The sequence below is a fragment of the Dipodomys ordii genome, unplaced genomic scaffold (assembly GCF_000151885.1).
Source record: "Dipodomys ordii isolate 6190 unplaced genomic scaffold, Dord_2.0 Scaffold7, whole genome shotgun sequence".
Classification (NCBI taxonomy): Eukaryota; Metazoa; Chordata; class Mammalia; order Rodentia; family Heteromyidae; genus Dipodomys; species Dipodomys ordii.
In genome coordinates, this window is record NW_012267223.1 from 10,962,952 (window position 1) to 10,989,358 (window position 26,407).

The following is a 26,407-nucleotide window of genomic DNA, read 5'->3' on the forward strand; positions in this document are numbered from 1 at the left end:
GGGCTGGGGTGTCTGCAGGCAGTGATCCGTACTCTGCCTAGCTCCCCAAACTCGGCAAGCTGAACTTCCTTTTCCTAGTGTCTCTCCAGTTCTTTCCTCCTTTAAGTGGGGACAGGCGCTGCCTGGATTGGAAGGAGATGAACAGAGTCCTGTTCTCCTATTCCTGACTTCCTGTGATACCCTAGGACTAATGATTTCCTAGTGCTCCATGCTTGATCCCTGGTGCCCCCCTCAGCCCTACACCCATGCTGCACCTCTCTGAGAAGCAAAGGGAGGCTGGGGTACAGTTGTGGGCGATTCTCCTCCAGCTTTCAGGGCCTTTCTAGAAAAGGAAACTGCTAAGCAGATTCTTACTCCTTTTTTTTTCTTTTCTCTCTCTCTCTTTTCTTTTGGTGCTGGTACTAGGGCTTGAACTCAGAGCCCTGAGTTCTGTGGTTGGGGGCCACAGCTGTACTTGCAGCTTTTTTGCTGGTTAATTGGACTTTCCCTTCCCGGGGCTGGCTCTGAACAGTGAACTTCAGATGTCAGCTTCCCAAGTAGCTAGGATTACAGGTGTGAGCCTGTAAGGAAGCCTAGCTTCCTCTCCTTATTCTAATTAAACCAATGGCTTGGTGGAGAATGAACCAGGGAGATAAGCAATGGAACGGATGAAGCAGGGCAGGGGCCAGGCATGGTCACAGGACCCTGGGACACCTACCCCGGGGTGGTGGCAGAGGAGGAGGCTTGGCCTCTGGGCTATCTAGCATTTTATGCACCGGAGCTGTTGGCAGGTATGAAACACAAGAGGGAAGGGGTGGCTGGCTAGACATCAGAAGCCTCTCTGTCCCTCAGCCATGCCTGCCTTACAGCCCTCAAGTCCTTTGCCCTCTTGGCCTCTCTCTTTCTCCATCTCCCCCAATCTCCAGTCCCATCTCTAGTCCAGGTGCAACTCACTGCAGAGCAGTGGGTCCCACATGCCAGCACACACATCCTTCCTTGGTCTCCTCCTCCTCCTCCTCCTCCCCCTTTTCCTCTTCCTCCTCCTCTTCCTTCTCGTCTTCCTCCTCCATGCAGGCTTTGCTGGCCCTGGAATCTGGAAAATTAAACTTGAGAGGTGAACAGCTGACTTGGTTTCTTGGTGTTTTTTGTTGTTTTCTGGCAGGCATGGTGAGAAGTGGTGAGGAGGATTTTGGTGTCCTTTTTTTTCTTACTTTCTTTCTTTTCCTACTCTGTCATCAAACAAAAGATGAAAATCCTGCAATAGGAGCCCGGGAGCCAGGGGCCAGGCTGCTGGGGGGCCGGTAGAGGGTGCTCTGTTGACTTGGGGGGTTCGGAGGGTTTTGGGGCGTAGGAGTCCGGCTAGCCTTGGGCCGGAAGAGGCTGCCCTGCTGGGCGCTGGTGCTGTTGGCGATGGTGACGTGATCAGGCTCCCCAGGGTCGCTCTCTGTGTAGCTGTACGCCTGGGCCCGCGAGATACCCTTCTGCTGGCGCCGCCAGGAGTTGTAGTAGGTTGGGTCGCTGATGTAGTGGTTGACAAAGGAGTGGGCCTTCTGGGGGTTCGGGTCCACCTCGTACTCACTGTCACTTCCCTGGAAGGGCAGAGAAACAGTGTCAGTGGCCTTGTGTGGACAGGTCTGTGTACTAGGACTGGGAGGCAGAGAGAGCCAGGGCCCCGAGCTCTGACCTGTAAGTGCCTACCTCCCTCATTGTGAGGTGGATGTACGACCTTCAGTGCCTACTCTGCCTGTTCCAGCACATCCGGGAGCTGCTGGCTTACACCTGTCATCCTAGCTACTCAGAAGGCTGAGGATCACAGTTTGAAGTCAGCCCAAGCGTGAAAGCCCATGAGACTTTTATCTTCACTGAACCACCAGAAAAGCTGGAAGTGGAGCTCCCGTGGTAGAATGCCAGGCTTCAATGAAAAAGCTCAAGGACAGTCCTCAGCCCCTGAGTGCAAGATCTGGTACTGGCACAATTTAAAATAATGTAAGCATGGGAAAAAATGCTTATAAGAGCTCTGAATTTTTTTTTTAGAGCTCTGAATTTTTATGCCATCATGACTTTGAAGTTTTCTTCTTAAATGCAAAATATTAATTGTGTGTGTGTGTGTGTGTGTGTGTGTGTGTGTGTGTGTGTATGTGTGTGAATTGTGGGGCTTGAACTCAGGGTCTGGGGGCTGTCCCTGAGCTTTTTCGCTAAAGGTTAGCACTCCGTCACTTTGAGCCACAGTATCATTTTCTAGCATTTTAGTAGTTAATTGAAGTCTCATGGACTTTCCTGTTGGTACAGGCTTCAAATTGGGATCCTTAGATCTCAGCCTCCTGAGTAGCTAGGATTGAGGGCATGAACCACCAACATACCTGGCTAATGATAAACTAATCTCTTTTTGTTGTTGTTGTTGTTGTTGGTTGTAGGGCTTAAACTCAGGACCTGGGTGCTGTCTCTGAGCTCTTTTGGTCAAGGCTAGTGCTCTACCACTTGAGCCACAGCACCATGCTGGCTTTTTGTTTATGTGGTACTGAGGAATCAAACCCAGAGCTTCATGCATGCTAGGCAAGCACTCTACTACTAAGCCACATTCTCAGCCCTCCCAGCAATCTTTTGAGAACCAATAAATAAGACAACAGATAGAACTCTCTAGAAGACAACAACACACGAAGAAAACAGCCCAGAAGACCTCATGGGAGTGTCCTCACCCCAGGCACCAATGCTGGTGGCTAGAGCAATTACTACCTTACACCAACATAAGCCAAACATAAAACTAGTGGGTGGGATGGCCACAAGACCCAGATAACCCAAGGTGGCTGCTTTATAGCTAAAGAAATTGAAGCAGTGGGGCTGGGAAGGTGGCTCAGTGGTAGAGTGCTTGCCTTGAACTGAAGAGCTGGGGACAGCACCCAGGCCCAGAGCTCAGGCCCCATGACCAGAAAAAAAAAATTGAAGCAGTGACCTGGATCATAGGAAATGGAAGGCTTGTCCTCAGAACCCCCAAGTCCTCTGTGAAGCTAGACCCTTAAGTGGCATGAGTGACACACTGCCAGCAGGTGCTCTGCAGGATGGTGTGGGCTACTGACTTGCATTTCTGTAATTGGCTTTCACACTTCCCTCTGTGCTACAGCTACTATTGCAATGTAAGTACGGATGCTGATACCACCTGAGTACTGATATTACATGCTACTGTGGTTAGGTAAGCAATGATGTGCATGCACATTGATATTGTGTGATTATTGGTGCTGGGTACGTGTTGATGGTAGGTGAATACTGACATTGGGTGAGTGCTGATGCCCAGTGAGTGCTGATGCTAGGTCCTGATACTGGGTAAATGCTGATGCTGGGTGGGTGCTAATGCTGGGTGTGTGCTGGTGCTGGGTGAATGCTGACGCTGGGTGAGTGCTGATGCTGGGTAAGTACTGGTGCTGGGTGAATGGTGATGCTGAGTGAGTGCTGGCATTGTGTGAGTACTGATACCTGCTAAGTGCTGATGTGGGCTAAGTATTAACATTGTGTGAATGCTGATGCTGAGTGAGTACTGGTCCAGGCTGAGTGCTGATGCTGGGTGGGTACTGAAGCTGAGTGAGTGCTAATGAGAACCCAACTATAGAATGAGTGAGGGCTTTGCTCAAGGCATTGGCTTTACTTAGATCTTCCTGATGTCCCAAAGCTTTGCATTTCCAAAGTCTGTGCTTGCTCTTCACTCCCGTACTGGGCTATGAGATGGTCACAAGAGCCCCTTCTCAGGGGCTCCCACTGGGGATTAAGTAGTCCATCTGCTGATTTATGTTCTCTGGCCCCGCCCTGCTTTCCCCAGCCCTCTGCAGCTCCCAGCAGACAGCTCCCCGGAAAGGCAGAGTCCACAACAGAACATACCCGGCCACCTTCCCTAGCGCGCAAGGCAGTACAATACGAGCCCCTTTCTTTGCAGCCAGCCCAGCTGCCCACCCAGGCCCAGGAGAACAAAAGACTTGAAGGCCGGAGGGCTCCATATGCCAAGGCCAGGGTGTGTGTGTGTGTGTGTGTGTCTCCCTCCCCAATGTGTGTGTGTGTGTGTGTGTGTGTGTGTGTCTCCCTCCCCAGTGACCAGCGAGAAACTCTGAGGTGAGCTGCTGGACTGCAGGTCTCCCAACCTGGTCAGCAGCTGTAAGAGTTGCCAGACATCTCCTGGTGCTAGAATTTCAGCCCCTCCAGGCCCCAGCATGGGGTGGGAGATGGCCAGTGGGGTAAGTTGAGCCCATTTTCCTTTGGGTCCTCAGACTCAGTCTCCTGCTCTAAGCAATGGGTAGAACAGTAGGTCTGCCTGTCACCATGAGGTAAACCAGCGCAGAAGAGGACATGGTGAAAGGTATTATTGGAGGGCAAGTGGGGGAACGGCACTGGGGTGAGAGGCCTCCGTGCTCCCCTGAGGGAGCAGAAGGGCTCAGGAGGCTGACTCAGGGTCCAGGCCTCTGGAAGACCAAAGCGCGTCTGATGTGGGGACAGAGTGGGCTTCCTCTGAGTCAGATCCCAAACTTTTCATCTGAATCACTTCTTCCCAGTGGCTGCTGCCTGCTGGGTGCCCACGGGGTGTCTCCCCCCCCCCCCTGGTCCTGACTGAGAGGCAGGGCGGAAGCTGAGGTCTGGTTGGGCTCCGTCCTCCAAGGCGGGGTGGGGCGGGGGCGGGGGGGGCTGCCTCAGCTAGGGGCACTCAGGCCTCTACTCCCTGAACATCTGTTTCTTTTCGAGGTGGGGGTGGGGTGAGAAAGAGACAGGAGGGGGAAGCAGGGGCTCCTCTTGCAGCCTTCCCCCTCCTCCCTGCCCCCCCCATAATTGAATGCAGCTTCCCAGGAGCAGGCCTAGCACAAAGGGGGCTTTCAGAGGCTGCCCTGCCAAGCCATCGGGCGGGCGACCGCTTCAGTTCCCCCCAACTCTTAACAGCTCCTCAAAGGCACTCAGTCAGCAATGATGGGAGCTGGAGCCAGGACTCTGGTCCTAGGGAGGGTGTGGGGAGGGGGTCAGTGCGAGAGAGGACCCTGGAGACAAGAGGGAAACAAAAAGGGGAGAACAAAGCCAGCCACCCCTAGCAGCAAGGGAGCGGGAGGCCTGGGGATGGGGTAGAGCTGGGGGGGAAGGGGGTCTTTATTTGTTGAATTTCAGAAGGCTGGGAGGAAGATAATGACCAGAACACAGGGAAACCACCTGGAGTGGCTCTCCTCTCATCTGTGGTTCCTATCCAGTCTCCTGATACACAGCTCTAGCCCTGCCCCTTGGAGGCCCTAACCTGAGCCTGCAGGCCATCTCAGGCCTCGGCTACAGCTCTGGGGGTTAGAGTTGGATGGAGTGACAGCTACGGGTCTCCTGGGTATCTTTGCCAGGGCTCTGGGCTCTTGGTGCTGATACAGTTATAACTCTTCCAAAAATGTCCCTTGAAAAATAACAGTTCAAAATCAATTCAAAGATGGCTCATGCCTGTAATCCTAACTACTCAGGAGGCTGAGATCTGGAGGAGCACTATTTGAGGCCAAGTAAGACAGAAAAGTTCACTAGACTGGTAGAGTACCAGCAGAGCCAGCAAGATTAGCCAGTGTGAGGCCCTCAGTTCAAGTCTAGTACTGCCAAAAAAAAAAAAAGTACACAAAATTTATGTACAAAAGAGAAAAAAAATATATAGGATGTGATTTGACCTGGAGGTTTTCATTTTACTTTTTACATACAAAATGAGTTTGAAGAAGTCAAGAACTAGATGTCAGGATTAGAAGGTGTGTATACCATGGCTTGACTTTTCTTTTTCTCACTGAGATTTATTTGTGTGCTAAAGATACATAGTTTTCTACTAAACTGGGGCTGTTATTTTGAAAACGGAGTTGGCACGTAGCCATCCTGCACTTTTGGAAGTTGCACCCAACAAGCTACAGGCTCTGTAAATCTCATCTTGGGGTGTGCCTTCCCTCTGCCCAGAGCCCCCTTTTCCTGACTCCCTAGAGGCTGGCTCTGGACTCTCTCCCCCCATCTTCTTCCCCTCAGTCTTACTCTGGCCTCTCTCCCATCATGTCAGTGTGCTTGTTTAGAAGTCACACTGACTTTCTGTTTATGGCTGTGTCACAGGAAGGCACTGGGCAGATTTCCGCCAGGGTTAGAGAGTGAGCTTTGGGTGGTCTGGCTCAAAGTATAAACCAGGCAGTGTATGCAGACGTACATTCAGCGGAGTGGGGGTGGGGTGACCGGGCAGGGCTCAACAAGATGCATAGTGACTTTCCAGACGTGACAACATTGTGACTATGTCCTGACAGTCACAGCCTCGACATGAGAGCACGCTGCCAGAGGGTGCTTATTCATGTGTGCACTGTGGGGGGCGGGGGGTGGAAGGGGAGGAGCACTGTCCCCTCCATCCCATCCCTGAGGAGCTACTGGAAAGCAGGGTCCTGTCTCTGTCACTTCCAGGAAGTGACAGGCAGAGGTGGCCTGGCACGTGTGAGGCCTGGGGTCCATGCCCACACCACAAAAGAAAGAGGAAAGGAGGGCTGGGAAGATGGCTCAGTGGTAGAGTGCTTGCCTATATGCACGAAGCCCTGGGTTCAATTCCTCAGTACACATCAACAGAAAAAGCTGGAAGTGGCACTGTGGCTCAAGTGGTAGAGCACTAGCCTTGAGCTAGTGGGACAACACCCAGGCCCAGAGTTCAAGCCCCACAACTGACAAAAAAAAAAAAAAAAAGATACTGGCAGTTTAACAATGGATGTGAAAATTAGAGCCTTTGTGAAAACCAGAGCCAATTCACCTAGCCTATCCCTCACCTTCCAAAACCATCCCCAACTCCACAAGCCGGCCTATGGAATCTGCCCCCCAAAGAAGAATCAAGACTGCTGTGACAACTGCCTTCTAGAGTCCCAGAGCAGTACTCCCTGGAAGTGACTGTTTCTAAGTTGCTAGGGAAACGGTACAAGTGATGAGATTGGATCAACTCAGACCAAGGGCAGTGTGGAGGATTCTCAAGCTCTCTCTGTCCACTCTGGGTCATGGGGCAACTTCTGAAGTCAGGTGTTCTGGAGCCCAGGGTCTTTCTTTAAGGCTGGAACAATGAAGGATGGCCTCATAGTCCTGGGACAAGTCTGTATCCTTGGGAGACCCCTCTAGATTCATGCAGGATGGTGACATAAAGCCTTGAGATTTGGGGCATTACCTCCTACCTTGGGAAGACTTACTCCCTAAACATCAATGCTCAGCCAGAGTGGGCAGAATAATGCACTCCACAGAAGAGCAGAGGCTTCACAACAGAATAATGCAGGAAGCTCTCCTGCTGGGGGCCTCTGAGCACAGACAGAGAAGTGTAGCTCACACATGTCCATGGGCAAAGAGCGTTCCTTTATCTTTTTCCGTTGCTACCTTGAATGTCCAGGATCTAAATGCTAGCTGTCATCTCTTAGAGAAGGAAGGAAGGAAGAAAGAGAGAAAGAGAAAAAGAGAGAGAGAGGGAGGAAGGGAGGAGAAGAAAGAAAAGAAAAAAAGAAAAGAAGGAAGGAAGAAAGGAAGAAAGGAAGGAAGAAAGGAAAGAAGGAAGGTCTTTCAGGGGAGAGACCCAGGCTTCTATAGACCTTCTTGTAAGCTCCCCAAATCTATGTATCTACACAGTTCAGTATTTACAAAAAGACGCCATGATCTAAATCATGCCGGTTCAGAGTTTGGTCCCCCATCTTAAGTCCCCAGGCTAAGCTAGGCTCTGTCCCTGCCAGCTGGGAGCTGGGAGTCAGGTGGGGTTCTTGGCTGTGCCAACCTCACCCATAACCCTGGAGCTGAAGGAAACAGCCGCGGGCCCACCACCGGATCCCCAGCTTCCTGGCCTTCCTACCCACGCACAGCCCCACTCCCCGCAGCACCTCTTCCTCCTTGCTCTCTCCCAGGACCTGGCACAAGGGTCCCGGGGGTAGGACACAGTGGCTGTCAGAAGCCTTTTCTTAGGCAACTACCAGGCTTGGCCCAGACAGAGGGGGCTGGAGTGGGAGGCTGCGCATTGTGTTACTGGAATGTTCTCAGCTCCTCCCACATGGCCTGGGACAGTGTCCCCATCTGACCTACCTAATGGCAATTCTGATGCTCTGTCTTCCACGGCTTGGACCCCTCAACCTAAAAGCCCATGCTTTGGGAATGGTTGTGTCTGGCCAGGCTCTTGCGCACCTGTGATCCGCTTATCCTCTTACCAATCCCACCAGAGCAGCCTGGCTGCTCTACACATGGAGAAACTGAGTCTGGAAGATGTTACTCAACACACCCACACATCCCAGCTCAGAGGCAGCAGAGTCAGGAGCCAAGCTTGGGCCCCAAACTCAGAGCAGAATGCCTAGCTGGTCTATATAGCGTCCCATCCTCAGAGGGTTGGGCACCATGTCTGTGGGGACAGGGCTCCATGAAGTCTGGGAACCATGCATGGGGGCAGGGCTGTCCCATGTGCTGAGGCCTCTGTCATTAGCGAACTCTGAGCTGGACTGGGAGGTGGCAGCTGGCCCATAAACGACTTCTGGATAGGTGGTTGGAGCCACTTTTTTTTTTTTGCTGGTCTTGGGCCTTGAACTCAGGGCCTGGGTTCTGAGCCTCTTTATGCTCAAGGCGAGAGCACTACCACTTGAGACACAGCGCCACTTTTGGCTTTTTCTGTGTATGTGGTACTGAGGAATGGAACCCAGGGCTTCATGCATGCTAGGCAAGCACTCTACCACTAAGCTACATTCCCAGCTCCCTGCTTAGTGTTTATGGCCCAAGGAAGGAAGGAAGGAAGGAAGGAAAGAAGGGAAGGAGGGAGGGAGGGAGGGAGGGAGGAAGGGAGGGAGGAAAGGAAAGGAAAGGAGGAAGAATAGAAGGAAGGGAAAGGGAAAGGAAGAAAAGGGAAAGGAAAGAAGAATGAAGGCAGGAGGAAAGAGTGAAAGAAGAAAGGAAGGAAGGGAAGAAGGAAGAAAAGAACTAGGGAAGGGAAGGAAAGGGACGTAAGGGAAGAAGGTAGGAAGAAGGTCTTATGGTGGGCTGGGTTGCAGGTGGTCTTGTCCTTTGGCCTCTGGGTGGGGGCTGCTCCCTGGGGCTCCCGCCCTTCGCCTCTCACCTGGGAGTCAGAGATTTCCGAGGGCTTCTCGGTGAGGCTGCTGCTCTCTGCGGGGATGAGGTCGTTGTACTTGGTGACGTCCTCATCTGAGTAGTGGAGGCTGCCAGGGCTGGGCCTGGGAGGGGACCTGGGGAGAGTTGGGGAGCAGTGGGGGATCAGACGGGCTTGGAGGAGCATGGGCTACCAGCCCCCTCTCCTAGCGCCTCCTCCCTCCTGTGCCTGTGACTTTGCTCCGTAGTTGTGGGCCTTGGAGAGAGGGGCCTGGAAGAGGGGGATAAAAATGAGGTACCATGCTAATGCCACCTTGGCACCATGCAGCTCACGCAGCAGTGTATGTGTGTGTGCGTGTGTGTGTGCACGCAGATGTGCAAGCGTGTATGTGTGTGTGTGCACACATGCACATACGCATATACATGGGCATTATCATTGCAGCCAGGTTCAAGCTCTTGGAACCTAGGGCTGGTTTGGGGCCAAGCCACGTATCCCAAAGGGCACAGGGGCAGGCATGGGCTTCAGTGTGTTACACTGTGGGCAAGGGCGGCAGGGAGGGGCAGGTGAGGTCACGGGTGAAATGCCCCCTTGTTCCATGTGGCAGAGCCCAGGAGCCAGCCTGGCGGAGCTGTGGTGGCCACGCTGGGCCCGGCTGGTTTGGTCACCACAGCCTCAAACAACTCTTTCTCTGAAAGGCTGGATCTGGCACAGGATAAGAGCCTGTGCACCCTGCCCCCTCCCCTTTGCCCCCTCCTATGAGCACACATGGCTTCTTCCCTCCAAGAGACACAGAGAAGCTTTGTGAGCGCCCCAGAGATCCTCCCCCCTCCCGCTACCTCCATCAAGCTGAGAATGTCAATAGGGGCCAGGCTGAAGTCCGCTGACTGTAGTTCTCAACCTCCCTAGCCTATGTTGGGGAGGGGGGTGTAGGCAGGTGGGTCCCAGCAGTGACCCCTGCCCTTGAAAATGGGTAGCCTGGCGGCCACAGGGGAAAAAAATACAACAACCTAGGGGTCAGAAGAAACAGAAGCTGGGCATGAAACACAGCTCCTGCTTTTCCCTGCTCACTGCTTTCAGGGGCCAGATGGTGGCCAGAGATTCTGATCTAACGTAAGGACCAGAGGAGTGGTCTACAGCAGGAATGGGGGAGCCCCTGGCACCTCTCATTGGTATGTCTTGTGTCTTGTCTCAGAGCCTCACTGTGCCCAGCTTATTTGGGGGGGCATGTATTTATCTACAAACTCTTCTCATCCCTGGAGCACCTTAGATCCCCACTTCCCCTCCCTCCCCCCAACCCCAACACATAGTGGGGTTTGAACTCAGGGCCCTCTCCTCCTCCTCCTCCTCCCCTCCTCCCTCTTCTTCTTCTTCTTCTCCTCCTCCTCCTCCTCCCCCCTTTTCCCTTCTCCTCCTCCTCCTCCTACTTGCGCTGTCCCTCAGCTCTTCAGTGCAAGGCTAGCACTCTACCACTTGAGCTACAGCACCACTTCCAGCTTTTTCTGCTTATGTGGTGCTGAGGAATCGAACCCAGGGCCTCATGTATACAAGGCAAGCACTGAGCCACCTTCCCAGCCCCCTGTACTCTTCTGGCTTGACTTTTTCTCTTGTGGCTGGCTGGTGCTTTACCACTTGAGCCACAATTCCATTTCTAGCTTTTTGTTCATTCATTGGAGATAAAAATCTCATGGACTTTCTTGCACAACAGCTTAAGGTTGACTTGTCACATTTTGCAAGTTGTTTGCATTCTTCTGCCATTCCAGGAACCTTTTGTACCCAATTCCTTGAGAATTTCTAGTGAGTCTGGGCTGTGATCCATCCTGTCTCATCTGGCAGGAGCCCTATAAGCCCTCCAGTGCTCTGCCTGGGTCCTGCTGATGGCTCCCAGCCAGAGAGTTTGGATGCTGTTTCTCAAGAAAGGGAAGGCCAGGTGGGCCCGGCCTGCTCTGTGATCCTCCCCAGCCAGCACTCACTGCTAGGCTTCTGTGCTCCTTCCCTCCTCCTGAAGGCCACTAACCTGGTGTACAGGCCATTCTTTCTGCAGAAGGAGTTCTTGACCGACAGCCTCCTGTTGTTGAGTTCCAAGGCAGGAAAACTGCTTTCGTCCAAGCTCAGCATCTCCCCATGGCCTAGGGCTCCCGATTTGACATTGCCTGCTGGGGGGAAGAGGAGGGGGTTTAATGCCTTGAAGACCACGTGACCTCCCCTCCCCTACCTGGCTGGGCTACCCCCTCTCCCCCCTACTTAAAGATGAGACTCCAAAAAGAGTCAGAGACCATGCTGAAACTCCAAGTTGCCCACTGGAGTAGCTACATCCATTTGCCGGGAGAGAGACCTGCCCACCCCTGCTCCAGCCGAAAGGGAGACCCTGATAGCCCAGTCCACCGCCAGCTGGTTCTGGTGATGGCTTACTCACCTGAGTCTGTCTTCTTGGCATACTTCTTGCTCTGGCCTCGGATGATGAGCACAAAGACCAGAAGCAGGATGAAGATGAGGCCCACCAGGGCAATGACCACCAGGAACCACCACTCCTCATAGAAAGGGTTGGCTTTTTGGGCTGGACAATGGATGTGGATGTCAGGTACGCTGCTCAGGATTTCCTCCCTCCAAACCTCCCACCCCAATGGATGTGTGAGTCTTCTGGGTAGGCTCAGAGGTCTATGACCTCTGAAGGAGGCAGAACCCATGACAGGTTTGGAATGCTAGTTCTGATTGTTGGCAGAAGACTTCCTGGGCCAAGAGAGGTTGTGAAGTTGCTCTGAACGCATTAGGAGAGCATGCTGGGATTGATTTGTGATGTCTTCCAGGGACATAGGCATGATAGCAACTTTCCCTTTTTTCCCTCTTGCCTCAGGACAAAAGCTTTGCTAGGCCCAAATGTGCTGAGTCCTGGGCATGTGTGTGTGTGTGTGTGTTGGTGGTGGCAGTTTCCTTGGCAACACAGTTAATGACCTGGCACCCTTGAATTTCTTGGGTCATGAGCTCATGAAAGCTATTGTCTTGGGCCCATGGTTCTTCCCCTACACACAGGCCTTCTGAAATCCTGGAAAGGGAAGTTTGAAGTTCCAACTTCCAGAGCTGCCCTGGGGATGAGAGGGGATGTAGGCTCTCGGCCCTGAGTTCAGAACTTGGGGAACTGAGCAGCAGGACATTTTGGTGGTTACCCTGATGAGTCTGTTCCCTGGTGTCTCTCCTCCTCTCCCACTACCCGGTATGTCACCAGGCTCTTCTGTGGAATTCCCCCCAACTCCTCACCCCATAGCACCAGTACCTGGCACAGACTGGGAGGGACTGCTGGGGGTGCCGAAGCCATAGTCGTTGACAGCAATGACCCGGAAGTCGTAGCTCACGCCAGGTTTCAGGATGTCCATGCTGAAGGTGTAAGAGCTCACCTCCTTGGGGATGTCCTTGATCAAAATGTCCCAGAGCCCCTCATCTGTAAGAGCCGAGAGGGGAGGGGGCTCAAATCTCACCCCTCTTTGATTCTGTGTTCCTGTCTGGTCTCCCAGCTCAACAATATGGCTGACTGGGGATTGAACTCCAGGGCCATCAGTTTCTAGGCAAGTGCACTACCATTTGAACTATACCACTAGATTGGGGAGGGCGGGAGGAGATTTTTATTGTTGTTTTGTTATTTTTATCAGTCCTAGGGTTTGAACTCTGGGTCTGGGCACTGTTCCTGAGCTTTTTTTGTTCAAAGTTAGCACTCAACCACTTGAGCTACTGCTCTACTTTGGGTTTTTTAATGATTAGTAGGAAATAAAAGTCTCACTACCTTTCTTGCCTGGGCTGGCTTTGAATCATGACCCTCAGATCTCAGCCTCCTGAGTAGCTAGGATTACTGGTGTGCGTCACTGGTGCTGGACTCAGCGGGAAGACTTTTATTGTGTATTAGTAGTACAAGGGGTTTTTATTGTGACATCTCCATGCATGCACATAAAATACCCCTGGTCAAACTCACACCCCTGTCACTCTCCCTTACCCCCTCTGCCTTCCTTCTGAACACAATCTCAACAGAGTTCATTGTTCTATTTGCATGTTCACCCTCATCCACATTCTCTATCACCCCTTTCGCTGATACCCTGCCCCAATAGAGCCTGTTATACTTTCCTGTCAATTTTTAGGATATGTTAATTGTACAAAGAGGTTTCCTAATGGTATTTCACACATGCATATATTACATTTTAGTCTTATTAAACCCTTTTAAAAAATCCCAGGAGGGGCAATTTTTTTTAAAGATACCTTTTAGAGTGTATCATTCTTTTCTAGTAAAGCATCTTTATAACATTAAAATGTATATGCTATGAAGAAAATACTGTAACAGCCAACTTGATACAAGTTGGAGGCTCCCAGTTGGAAAAATCTAAAACCCAAATCGCCCCAATCCAAGACTTTGGAGGTTCTTGACATAACAGAAGACAATTCTGTATGTACTATAAATCTGTTTCATACACAAAATTATTAAAAATTGTATAAAATTGTGGCCAGGCAATGCAAGATGTCTACGAGACATCAGTGGATTTCATGATTAGGCTCTCATGACATCCCTAAGACAGCTCATTGTGTGGATGTAAGTATGCCCAAGTCGGAAACATTCAAAATCGGAAACACTTCTGGTCCTAGGCATTCAGATGAGGGACAATCAATCTATTCAACCACCCAGAAAAAGAGACCCAACATTTTAGCCCTTGAATGGTCTGAATTCTAAATTTTCTCTTTTCTGTGTCATTAAAAAAATAGTTGGAGCTGGGTGCTGGTGCTCATGCCTGTAATCCTAGCTACTCAGGAGACTGAGGTTTGAGGATTGCAGTTCAAAGCAATCTCCTGAGTAGCTAGGATTACAGGCCTGATCCACCAGCATCCAGCTGAGACTCAAGTTTTTGATTCTCACGTGGCAAGCATATAGGAGATTACTACCACATGTGGCTTATTTGCTATTTTTTGCTTAGGCAAGCCTTGAACTACAATTGCCTTGATCTGTCTCTTGAGTAGCCAGGATTAGACGCATGAGTCATCATGCCTGGCCTCTAGCATTGTTTCTGAATTGAGGATGAGTGTGTTGCTTGATCTGCTGAAGGCTGCCTGCTCCCTCCAGTGTAGACCTGGCCACATGAAGGCCATGAGGGCTGTGTCCGTGTTCAGACAAGCTTCCGTCTCCACTGTGGGTATTTGGAGCATTTGCCATGTTCCCAGTGTCTTGTTGCTAGTTACCTTCCCTTTTCTCTCTCTCATTTTCTTCCTGCTAAGCTATGAAATCCTCAAGGGCAGAAATCATGCCTAGTTTGTCTCTGTATAAATTATCACCTAGCACAAGCACCTTCTAAGTGTGTGCTGAATAAATGGAGATTTCCCTTGCCTTTTCCTACCCTCCCTTCCATCCTTTCCCTTTTAACTTCTTCCTTCTCTCCCTGCTTTCCTCCATCCCTCCTCCTTCCATCCCTCCCTCTTTCCATCCTTTTTTTTTCTCCATTTCTTTTTCTTTTTTAAAATTATTATTATTATTATTGAGGTTAGAGTATTATTATTGTAGCCCAGGCTGGCCTTGAACTCTCAATCTTCCTGCTTCAGCTTGCTGAGTGCTAGGATCACAAGTGTGGCCTTGTGTTTTGTTCTGTTTTGTTTTTTTCTCTGCTGATCCTGAGGCTTGAACTCAGGTCCTGGGCACTGTCTCTGAGCTTCTTTTGCTCAAGGTTAGCACTCTATCACTTAAGCCACAGTGCTACTTTCAGCTTTTGGTGGTTAATTGTCTCACGGACTTTCCTGCCTGGGCTAGCTTCAAACCGTGATACTCAGATCTCAGTCTCCTGAATAGCTAGGATTACAGGTGCTTAGGGATTTTGTTTTTAAGTATTAGGTGTCCAGTTTCACTGCATTGACGTGTAAGCATCAGGGCATGAGTCCACTTGCTGTGTGACTGAGCTCTCCATCACTGTGAAGGAACTGTCCCAATAGGGACAATGCCAATGGCAGGCCGACAGCTGGCACTGACCCCGGGGTCACTCCTCTGCCTGTGGGTTACCTCCAAGCCCTTAGGGATGGCAGAAGGGAGGGACTGTTGTCTCCATTTTACACTGAGAAAATCAAGGCGTCCCAACGTCACACAAAGCTCGTATTTCTGACCAGAGCCATTCAAGTCTTGGCTTTGAATTTCCCTGGGGTGCCTAGGGCAGAGCTGTGTGACACTGGCAGTTCACCAGTGCTCCATGCCACCTGTGGCTTGTGGAAGTTCCCACTGACGTCTTCCAAAGCTGAGGCCTCCTGCCTGCCCCCTCTCCCTCCCCAACTCGTTGTGTTCTATGCAGAGACAAAAGGTGGGGCCATGGCAAGGAGGCCAGAACAGAAGCTGTTGGAATGTCCTAGGGCCTTGGCCTCCAGCCCTGCGAGTCAGCTGATGTGCAGGACTGGCTTCACAGGCCTATGAGTCCCGAGTGAGTCCCTCATTGGCCCTGCCTTGCCCCGTGGCTCTCTGGCTTCTAGAAAGTGCGCATTTAGCTGATCCTGTGTAATGAGAAGGACAATTGAGAGTAGTGTATAACAAGAGCAATTTCATCCTCGGGAGGAAGCATGTGTCGCTGGGCACTGGTGGCTCACACCTGGAATCCTAGCTGCTCAACTCAGGAGGCTAAGATCTGAGGATCACGGTTCCAAGCCAACCCAAACAGGAAACTCAGTGAGGACTCTTATCTCCAATTAACCACCTGAAAACCAGAAGTAGTGCTGTGGCTCAAAGTGGTAGAGGACTAGCCTTGAGCAAAAGCAGCTTAGGGACAGCCCAAGACTGGCAAAAGATAAAATAAAACGCCACAAAAAAACCCCAAACAAACATGAAAAGCATCTGTCAGCACAGAGAGAGACCCAAAAGAAGGGGCAGGGAGCACAGAAGGGAGAGGAAACATCCCCCCTGAACAGCAGCTGCCTCTCAGCTGATTTAGGGGAAAGCCATAGCATTCCTCACTGCCTTCCTATACTTTCCAGTGTCTGGCACAGCTTGGTCTTGCCTCTGCTAGCTTGGTCCTTCCTCGATCAACTCGTGTAGACTGAGTCACAGCTCCCAAATTTGGAAGGCTCAGGCTAAGCCTCCCTGAGAGTCCTCCTAGATCAACAGGCTGGAGTCCAAGCCAGCATTCCAGTGCCTGTCACCAGGGTCAACCCAGGGGGAAAAGACAGGCCCAACCTGGTTGGGAAACGAATGTGATGCCTCCTGGCCAATGGGAAACGAATTCAATGGTCTCCTGGCCAACTCAGCAGCTGGCACTGGAGGGCCAGGGCGGGGCCCTCAGGAGCAGGGATTGGGCCCAGCCCGCCTGCAGCCCAGGACATGGTGGGAACCAAGCTGCTACACATATTAACTATTTGCAAGTGTGATTGTTAACCTAAGATGAAAGTCATGATGAGTGGCTTTACTAGTGGAACTAGTAAAGTCTGCTATTGAGGTAATGAGCATCTAGCCACTTGGGGTATTAACAAGCTGTGTGTGAGAGTGTGTGTGTGTGTGTGTGTACTAGGGCTTGAACTCAGGGGCTTATGCTTTTACCTAGCTTTTATCACTCAAGACTGGCACTCTACTACTACTTGGTCCATACCTCCACTAATGGCTTTTTGTTGGTTAAATGGAGATGAGAATCTTATGCATTTGTCTGCCAGGCTTTTGAACAGAGGTCCTCGGATCTTAGTCTCTCCTGAGTAGCTAGGATTACAGACATGAGCCACCCAGAGCCCTGGCATGGGGCAGTAACAATTTGTCATTGAGATGTTTTAGTACACCTTCTTCTTAGAAGTATTAGTTTCTGACATGCTTGGCTCCTCCTCATGTTATGATTTGCTCCTGGGATTCAAGTAGCCAGGTCTTGGCTTTTCTTTCTTCACTTTAATCAGCTAGCTCACAGATCCACAGAATACAAAGAAAAGCCTGTGGCTCCTGGCTGACTTTGGCACCTCTGATTAACTTGGAAACCTAGCAACGGAGGGAGCTGGAGCTTCTCTGGGTAAGTGGAGCCTCAGCCCAGGAAGCAGGTGTCAGGACAACGGTGAAACAGAAGCGGAGAGCTGAGCCCCCTGGTGTGGCTTATCAGTGTGGCTCATCTCCTGATGGCTTTGGAAGTTCTTGTGATTTGATTTCAGGCTTGACAGGAGAGGTTGGTACAAATTACAGGAGCTATGAAGAGAGGGAGAGCTGAGAGGGTGCAGGAGATAAGAGATGCAGGAGGAGCTTGGGTCTCTGGTAATGTGGAGTATGTGGGATGGCTGTGCATGCACGCACGCGTGCGCACACAAACACACACACACACACACACACACACACACACACACACACACACTTGCCAGTTGTGGGGCCTGAACTCAGGGCCTGGATGCTGTCCCAGAGCTTTTTTTGCTCAAGGCTAGCACTCTACCACTTCGAACCACAGCTCCATTTCCAGTTTTCTAGTGGACAGAGATCAGAGTCTCCTTGACCCTCTTCCCTCAGTTGGCTTTGAACTGCTGTCCTCAGATCTCAGCCTCTTGAGTAGCTAGATTACAGGTAGGAGCTACCAGCTCCCTGCCAGTCTCACCAATAAATACTTAACCAAACCCTTGCTCTGCTGACTTCTTGAATAATCTTCCACCCAAGCTAGTTTGCATTTGGTGCTAGCAGCCATTCTTTCAGGAAGTGGGTGGGCACCCCTGGGATCTCCTTAATTGAGAGTCCAGCTCAGAGGAATCACCTGTCTACTAGTTCCCCAACAGGGCTGCCTTTTTAGGTAGAGGCCTGACACAAGCCCAAGCGCAGGGACAGGAAGGTGGCAGGAAGTGAGCTGTGGAGTCTTAGCTCACAGGTGGGAGGCAGCCTGGCCCTTGGAGACCCACCTGAAGGCCGGGCCTCTATGACGTAGCGGGTAATGGGTCCTTTGCCAGGGTCACCGCTGGCCCAGTGGATGGCGATGGCAGAACTGTACCTCACGATGATGGGCACTCCTGGTGGGCCCGGGGCACCTGCAAAACCATACCCAGTGGTAAGAGGCCTGCTGGAACCCAGAATGGCCACCCTGCCTGTCAATCTGGGGGTTCTGGGTGACAGTTCCAACTCCAGCCAAAGAGCCTCCAGGACCCTTGTAAGCGTCAGGGCCTGGGGAGCGTGTTTGGGGCTTAGCCTACCAGGATGTGACTGTGGTCTCCTTGGGTCACCCCCACGCCCCAAATTACAAAGTCCAGCATAAGAGAGTGCCTAGAAGATGCTGGTAGGTCTCGGGAGCAATCATAGGACCTGGGGTTTAGCTCCAGCCAGAATTTATTACATGGGTGGCCTGAATCTGTTCAGGAAGCCCCTCTGAGCTCCCTCTGTTTGCCTATCTGTAAAATGTCTCGAGAAGTGAGACTTGAAGGCAGATCCATGGGGCAGAGGGAGACCATGGGTGGAGGGTTGGTTTGAGGGGGCCCCCCAACATCATGTCCTTCCTAGCAGGTGGTGGTGACGTCAGCTCTAACTCGTGTGTGTGTGTGTGTGTGTGTGTGTGTGTGTGTTGCCAGTCCTGGGGCTTGAACTCAAGGTCTAGATGCTGTTCCTGAGCTTTTGTGCTCAAGGCCAGTGTTCAATCTGCCTTTTGGGATTCACAGCTACATTTCAGGTTTTTTTGGTTGTTAATTGGTGATAAAAATCTCACACATTTTCCTGCCTGGGCTGGCTCTGAACTGTGATCCTCAGATCTCAGTCTCCTAAATAGCTAGGATGGCAGACACGAGATACCAGTGCCTGGTCAGGAGGTGTATTTTTTGTTCTGTTTTGTTTTTGTTAGTCATGGGGCTTGAACTCTGGGCCTGGGCACTGTCCCTGAGCTCTTCAGCTCAAGATGAGTGTTCTACCACTTGAGCCATAGCACCACTTCTGGTTTTTTGGTGGTTAACTGGAGATAAGAGTCTTACAGGCTTTCCTGCCTGGGCTGGCTTTGAACCGTGATCCTCAGGTTTCAGCCTCCTAAGTAGTTAGCATTATAGGCATGAGCCACCAGTACCTGGCCAGGAAGGGGTAGTTTAGGGGAAGTTTGAGGAGGGTAAGCATTGTCTCAGAGGGGCAGGCAGAGTGCCTCAGACTTTTTGTTTGGGGTGATTGAGGCTAATGATCACTGGGGGGGGGGGTCAGGGAGGTAAAGGAAAGGAGGAAGTGAAAAGCTGGGAGAGAGGAATGGGGTGGGTGGAGGGTGAGCTCTGTGTACCCTACTTTGTGCCCAGGATCCAGCACAGCTCTGGGCATCAGGAGTGGGAAGGGCCTTCTCACTCCAGGTGGTTTTTGGTTTTTTTTTTTTTTTGGTCGGTCGTGGGGCTTGAACTCTAGGCCTGAGTGTTGTCCCTGAGCTCTTCAGCGCAAGGCTAGCACTCTACCACTTGAGCCACAGTGCCACTTCCGGCTTTTTCTGTTTATATCAGGGCGTCATGCATGTGAGGCAAGCACTCTACCGCTGAGCCACCTTCCCAGCCCCTACCTCGGGATGTAGAAGAGACTGGTGTGCTGAGGTAGCACTTCCTCATGCCCCTACCTTCTCCTGGGCCGGTGGTGACGTTGGCTTCGATCTCAGGCCCGTAGGTGAAGGTCTTGGCCCGGATGCGGAACCTGTAGGTCATGCCCTCGGCCAGGTCCTTCACCTTCAGCCACAGCGGGCTGTTCCCCTTCACGTCCACTGTCACGATCTTGCTGACCCCTGGGGGAGGGAGAAGTCCAGTGAGCAGGGGCTGCTGTGGCCTGCGGGAGCAGGATCACAGAGGCTGTGGGTGGGGGGGCAGCAATGGTGGCCGGAAGCCCCCGCCAGGGCCCCCACAACTTGAAGACCAGCTGAGATGTGATGCTGGCTGACACAGCAATGAGACCCAGGCTGTGTCCTAGACACATTCCTGTGTTCTGCTTGATCTGAGGCTAATGAGTTTGGAGGAGAGCTGGATTGCCCGTCCAACTCCTAATCAGCAGCCCTAGGGGCCTAGAAATTATTTAATATTTTGTTGTGGGCCTGGGTGCTGTCCTTAGCTTTTTATTTTGCTCAAGGCAAGTCCTCTATGACTTGTAGCACACCTCTACTCCCGGCTTTTTTTGCTGATTAACTGGAGATGAGAGTCTCATAGTCTTTTCTGCCTATGTTGGCTTCGAACCATGATCCTTAGATCTCTGCCTTCTGAAATGGCTAGGATTCCAGGCGTGAGCCATCAGTGTCATCGTTCAGATGACAGTGGGGGTCTGGAGGGATGAAATGATCACCAGGGCTGGGGCTTCTTCATACTGCTACACAAACCCTTCTACTTGAGTCTTGGGTTTTCCCTTCGAGAAATGGGGGCATTGCTTGACTCTCCCTCCCATGGGCTATGGCGTGAGCTGGGGCAGACATTGTGCTGGCCAGGGGAGGAAGGGGACCATCCAATCACTCTTATTAGGTAGATTCTGACACAGGAGGACAGAAGTGTCTAAGAGAGAAGACTTCAGCTCTGTGGCCCAGATCCTGCCACACTGAAATGCCGGGGAGGCTGAGTGCTTGTATTTCTCAAGGTAGGAGGTGCCTGGACAGGTGCAGGTGCTTTTCCAGGCTCCTGTGTTTTGTCCCTGTGTTCTCTGCCCTGGCCCTGTTCCCAGGCCCTGCACCTGACCAGATTTCTTCATGAGGCCCAGATTTTTCCCAGTTCTTTGTTCTTGTGCTGGTCCTAGGGCTTGAACTCAGGACCTGGACACTGTCGTTGAGTGATTCTGCTCAAGGCTACAGCTCTACCATTTGAGCCATTTCCAGCTTGTTGTTGTTGTTAATTGGAGGTAAGTGTCTCATGAAGTTTCCTGACTGGGGCTGGCTTTGAACAGTGATCCTCAACTCAGCCTCCTGAGTAGCTAGGATTACAGGCCTGAGCCACCTGCACCTGGCTCTTCTCCACTCTGTCCAATGGCTGCTGGCACGCAGGTGGTGGCAAGGAGGAGGGCCATTGTCCCCTCCACTGACCCAGAACTGCCGGCCCAGCACGGCCCCTTCTTCTTGCCAGGATTGGTTGCTGGGAGGAGTTAAGAGTGAGGGCAGAGGGGTGACTGGACTGAAGTCGCGGTCACTCCCTGGGTATCACTGGGAGGCCACCCACACCCCAGGTCCCACTCTAAGCCCTAGCTGATGACAAAGTATCAGTGGTGCTGCTCACTTTGGTGTGAACTGGGCTGAGTTCACACCAGCCACGGCTGGACAGTCAGGAAGAAAGCTGGCAAGTGTCTGGCATCCACTGTCGCGGTCAGCTTGGGCCTCCCTGGGAGGCTGTGGGTGTGGCAGGGACCCGGCCAGGGGCTGGAGGGGTCTGAAGGTAGCTGGGATGAGCAGGCCTTCGCTTCGTGCAGAGTGGGCCTCCTGATATGAGGCTCACAGCTGGCAACAGGGTACAATGACCTCCCCCGCCCCTCCCCAATACTGTGCACCATCTTTCTGGGCAAGGCTGAGGAGCTTTGATCAGATTCCTAAAGGGAATTTGCTTCTTGGAGTTCCCGAGTCTCCAAAGCCTGAAGGATTAACCTGGAGGAAGGCTGGGAACGCTCAAGTTTGGGAGGGCAAAGCTAGGGCAGTGTTGTCAAGGACCCTTCTTCTTCGGGGTCCTGCAGAGACGCCGCTCTTAGAAGGCTGTCCTTGACCCAGATTTCCTTCCCTCCTTTCTCTGATTCTGTAGACTGAGGTGAAGAATTTTTAAATTCTCTGTAATATACAGATGGGGTGAATCTGATCAGTGTGTGTTACACACACGTTACGTCTTTCACAATGGAACCCCTTTGTACAATAATAAATGCTAATAAGAAATAAAATAAGTATCTGTCTAGAAGCTGGTAGCCTCAGGTTTTCTGCTTTAATTTGGCCCTCATCCTACCATTGTTTTGCCTCAGGAATGCCCCTTCTAGTCAGGTGCTGGTGGCACATGCCTGTAGTCCTAGCTACTCGGGAGGCTGAGATCTGAGGATCACAGTTTGAAGGCAGCCTGGATGGGAAAGTTCATGGGACTCTTATCTCCAATGAACCACCAAAAAGCTGGAAGTGGAGCTGTGGCTCAAGTGGTAGAGTGTCAGCCTTAAGCAAACAAACCCTCTCAGGGACAACTAAGATCCTGGTCCTGGGTTCAAGCCCCAGGACCAGCATCCCACCCCCACTCCCACATCCAGCAAAAATCAGTGCTGGAAGCATGGCTCAGCAGTAAGAACATGAAAAACAAAAACAAAATAAAAAACAATAAGCACAACAACAAAAAGTGGGATATTCCCATCCCACAGAACTCCTGTGTAGTGACCATGACGGGGACACAGATGACCACCCCACTCACCATCTACTGGGGTGCAGGGCTCATACACTAGCCGGTAGCCCTCCAGGAGGCCGTTGGGGAACCGGGGGGCTTCCCAGGACACGTTTACCGAGGTCGTGGTCAGCTCGCTGAACTTGACTGAGCCGGGAGCGCTGGGGGCTGCGGACACAGCAAACGGGGTTTTGTTTCCTCTTTCTGAGCAAGTACAAAGCCCCAGGTTTGGCTCCAAGAAACTATGGGGAGTATTTTGGGTTTGTGCCCAGGGGGGAAGAGAGAGAAAGGACTTAGCCCAAGAACAAGGCCCGAGGGGCCACTGGAGGGCCCTGGACCCCCTCCTCTTCCTCTGTGATGTTGTTAGAACCCCCATTTCCAAAAGCAGCGTCCCAGGCCTTGGGAGAAAAGGCAAAATGCTCCACTTCTCCTGAAAGTTCGAGAACTTGGCCTTCCTCCTCCGTGGCTCGGAGCCCTGGCTGGCAGCACGGGACAGGCTGTGACACTCCAGGGTCAGCACAGGGCAAGGCCGTTTCCTGGCTTTGTGGAGTGCGCCTTTCAACCTCCCTGCTGCAGAGGGTGGGTGGGTGTGGGGGGGTCTGGGCTGCAGAACCTCACAAAATAAGAAAGCTCCAGAACCCCCGTGCCCCGGAGCCGGAGCCAAGGACACGAGGCCCTTCCACAAGAAATGTTTTGGTGGACTGAACAACCCTGTGGGGATCCTGAAAACATGGGGGGCCGGGGCCTCTGAGGGGGGCAGAGAGGAAGGACAGGAAGCATCCCAAGCTGGCCAGCTGGATGTCCAGGCTATTCTTGTCCGGCGCTGCCTCCCCACTGAGCCAGAGCTAATCTGGACCTGCTTCTGGCTCCAGCTCCGCAAAGGCCGTGTCGGGAGGGCGGCTCCGAAGGAGGGAGGTGAGCTCGGGGCCTTTCCTGCCTCCTGGGGATGGGGGTGGGGGCGCAAGAGGGACGTGGGACTGAACACTGTGTTCTGCTGCCCAAGTACCAGAAGCTTCCAGGCTCCCAGGGGCTTCTATCTGGAAGATGACATTGATGGCAGAGTAGGGACTGGCTGAGACAGAGAGACAGACAGACAGAGAGACTTGCACATCCAGACACTCCCACTTGACCTCAGCCAGACCCTGGGGAACCAGTGGAGGAAAAGGCTCCTAGAGGCCTGGACCCTGGGACAAACATCACTAGGAGTGATTCTGTAAGTTGGCTCTGTGCAGCGTGTGTGTGTGTATATGTGTGTGTGTGCGTGTGTGAACATGTATGCTGGGAATGGAGCCCAGTGCTCTACCACTGAGCCAAAACCCAGCCTTTCTTATACCACTATATCATTTCTAGGGAAGTGCGAAGGAAAGCCTGGTGGCTCATGCCTGTAATCTCAGCTACTCAGGAGACAGAGCTGGGGGAGGGGATGCAGTTTGAGGTCCCATTTCCACAACAAGAACAAGCTTGAATGTTGTGGCACACAGGCCATCCCAGATATGCAGGAAGTATAGATAGGAGGATGTAGGTTCAGGGTGAACTGGGGCAAAAAATGCAAGACTATATTGGAAAAAAAAGTTAAAAAATGCTGGGCTGGGAATGTGGCTTCGTAGTAGAGTGCTTGCCTAGCACGCATGAAGCCCTGGGTTCGACTCCTCAGTACCACATAAACAGAAAAAGCTGGAAGTGGTGCTGTGGCTCAAGTGGTAGAGTGCTAGTCTTGAGCAAAAGAAGCTCAGGGTCAGTGCCCATGCCCTCAGTTCAAGCCCCAGGACTAGCAAAAACAAAACAAAATGCTGGGGGAGTGGTTCAAGGGGTAGAGCTCCTTCCTAGCAAGTTCAGGGCCCTGAGTTGAAATCCCAGTAACACACACACACACACACACACACACACCACACACACACACACACGCCATCTCTAAGTGTCTTATAATACCAGATTTCATGCAGGGCAATATTAACACCCACACTCTAGTGTTTGAGAAGCACAACAAGATCTGTACATGTTCAGGGTAGATCCAAAAATTGTTGGAATATTTTTAACCCCTGGTTGGCTGAATCTGCTGACGTGGAATTCACTGACTGAGGGTCAGGTGCATTACAATCCACCAGGATAGAATTCTTGGTTCTCGGAAATTCTGGGTTTCTTCCTCTACTACCCAGTGACCCTCTGGGAGACGCAGGACACGATGCCTGCTTCTCAAGGTGACCTTTGCTTCTCCTGAAATGGGGGTGGTGCTGTCCCTTCCTCCCTCCCAGCCTGCCCCAGGGCCCCCTGGAGGTCCCCGTGCAGGGCTGGCTGAGAAGTGGTTTGGGATACCCCAGAGCTTGCTCTGTGCGTGGGTGAAGCAGGACTCCTCCCCCCACAACCCCATCTTGTTCTGAGCATGCGTGAGGCCATCGCTTCTCCCAAGTGCTCCTCTGTGCATGCGCGCAGGAGGATCTTTGGCTCCATCCTCTGTCCAGGCCCGGATCTAGCCTCCCTGCCTCCATCTTCCTCTCCCCTGGTCAAGCAGCCAGAGCAATCCCCCTGCCCAGACATAAAACTCGATCCTGTCACTCAATTGCTTAAACCTTACAATGGCTTCCTTCCTACTACACTTCAAAAAAAAACCCAAAAAAAAACAAAACCCCAAAAAACCCAACCCTTCTCACCCCATTTTCTTTCTTTCTTTTTATTTTTTTGTCAGTCATGGGGCTTGAACTCTGGGTCTGGCTGCTATCCCTCAGCTCTTCAGCTCAAGGTGAGCGTTCTACCACTCGAGCCACAGCACCACTTCCAGTTGTCTGTGGTTTCTTGGAGAAAAGAGTCTCACAGACTTTCCTGCCCAGGCTGGCTTTGAACCATGATCCTCAGATCTCAGCCTCCTGATTAGCTAGGATTACAGGCATGAGCCACTGGTACCTGGCTTCTCACCCTATTTTCTTATACGAACCTCACTTTCTCTCTGTTCCTCAAATCCCTTCCAGCCCCCAGACCTTGGCCCTTACTAGTCCCTCTACCCCACACCCTTTCTCTACCTCCATAACCTCTCATGGGGCTGCCACTTCTCATTCAAATCTCAGCTCCAATAACACTGCTTGGGTGAGGCCTTTGGGGGAGGACCCCCAACACTACCTCTCCCTGGGGTTATCCTTGTATCAAATGTCCTGGCTGCCTGTTTAGGATCTGGGCGCTTCACAAGGGTACCCCCACACCAAACACAGAATGAGTTCACAGAAAACAACAAATCAATATACATATAAATATAGCCGGGGGCTGGTGTCTCATGCCTGTAATCCTAGCTACTCAAGAGGCTGAGATCTGAAGATCATGGTTGAAAGCCAGCCCGGGCAGGGAATTCTGTGAGACTCTTATCTCCAAGTAACCACCAGAAACCCGGAGTGGAGCTGTGGCTCAACAAGGTAGAGCACTCGCCTTGAGCAAAAAAACAGATTAGGAATAGTGCTCAGACCCTGAGTTCAAGCTCCATGACCAAAATATACATATACATAAAACACACACACACACATACATACATACATAAAAACAAATGTGCAAAGATGGGGAGATAGGAGGAAGGAGGTGGAGCCAGGCCTGTCTCCTGGGGCTTGGACACCAGCCTAGATCTGAGCAGCACAAGGCTGCCATCTGCACTCTTCCCCAGGAGCCCAGACCCCAGGTGGGCTTCCGGCCCCTGCCTCCCTCCCCAGCCTCTCCCCACCTGCTTGCTGGGTCTGGCCCTGGGTGGGGGCGCTCCGTGGCCCGTCCCCCGCAGCGTTGAAGGCCGCCACGCTGACCATGTAGGTAGTGTAGCCAGTCAGATTTTTGAGTTTCACGCCATTCTCAGCCAGGAAAAGTGTCTTCACCCGTTCTGTGAGGTTCCCCCGCTGGGCTTCCCAGAAGAAAATCTGTGGGCAGAAAGGTCCACGGGGGGGGGGGGGAGGTTGAAGGGGCTGGGGACACAGTGCTTCCCTTCTGCTCCTGCCCGTCACCAGCCTGGGTCACCCAGGGAGCAGTATGGAAGGATCTAAGTGGTTTTAGAAACCTTTCCAGAACCTTCCTTTTCCTAGCCAGACCCAAGCCGCTGCTAGCCTGTAAAAGCCAGGAGGGCAGAGCCTCCATGTATCTTGTTAGTGCCAGCAC

At 52.0% G+C, this 26,407-nt stretch overlaps 1 protein-coding gene across 1 annotated transcript in view; it reads right to left on the minus strand.

Annotated features, from left to right (window-relative positions):
* Window positions 1–769: 769 nt before the first annotated feature.
* Sdk2 (sidekick cell adhesion molecule 2) overlaps window positions 770–26,407 on the minus strand; it is a 121,264-nt gene continuing 95,626 nt past the window's right edge. Inside the window, exons 35-43 of the mRNA XM_013037715.1 lie at window positions 25,986–26,172; window positions 22,319–22,456; window positions 19,540–19,701; window positions 17,876–18,001; window positions 12,300–12,464; window positions 11,445–11,585; window positions 11,046–11,184; window positions 9,041–9,155; window positions 770–1,568 (exon numbers count right to left, since the gene is read on the minus strand). Coding sequence (XP_012893169.1) covers window positions 1,215–1,568; window positions 9,041–9,155; window positions 11,046–11,184; window positions 11,445–11,585; window positions 12,300–12,464; window positions 17,876–18,001; window positions 19,540–19,701; window positions 22,319–22,456; window positions 25,986–26,172 — 1,527 coding nt within the window. The 3' untranslated portion in view covers window positions 770–1,214. The remainder of the gene's footprint in view (window positions 1,569–9,040; window positions 9,156–11,045; window positions 11,185–11,444; window positions 11,586–12,299; window positions 12,465–17,875; window positions 18,002–19,539; window positions 19,702–22,318; window positions 22,457–25,985; window positions 26,173–26,407) is intronic.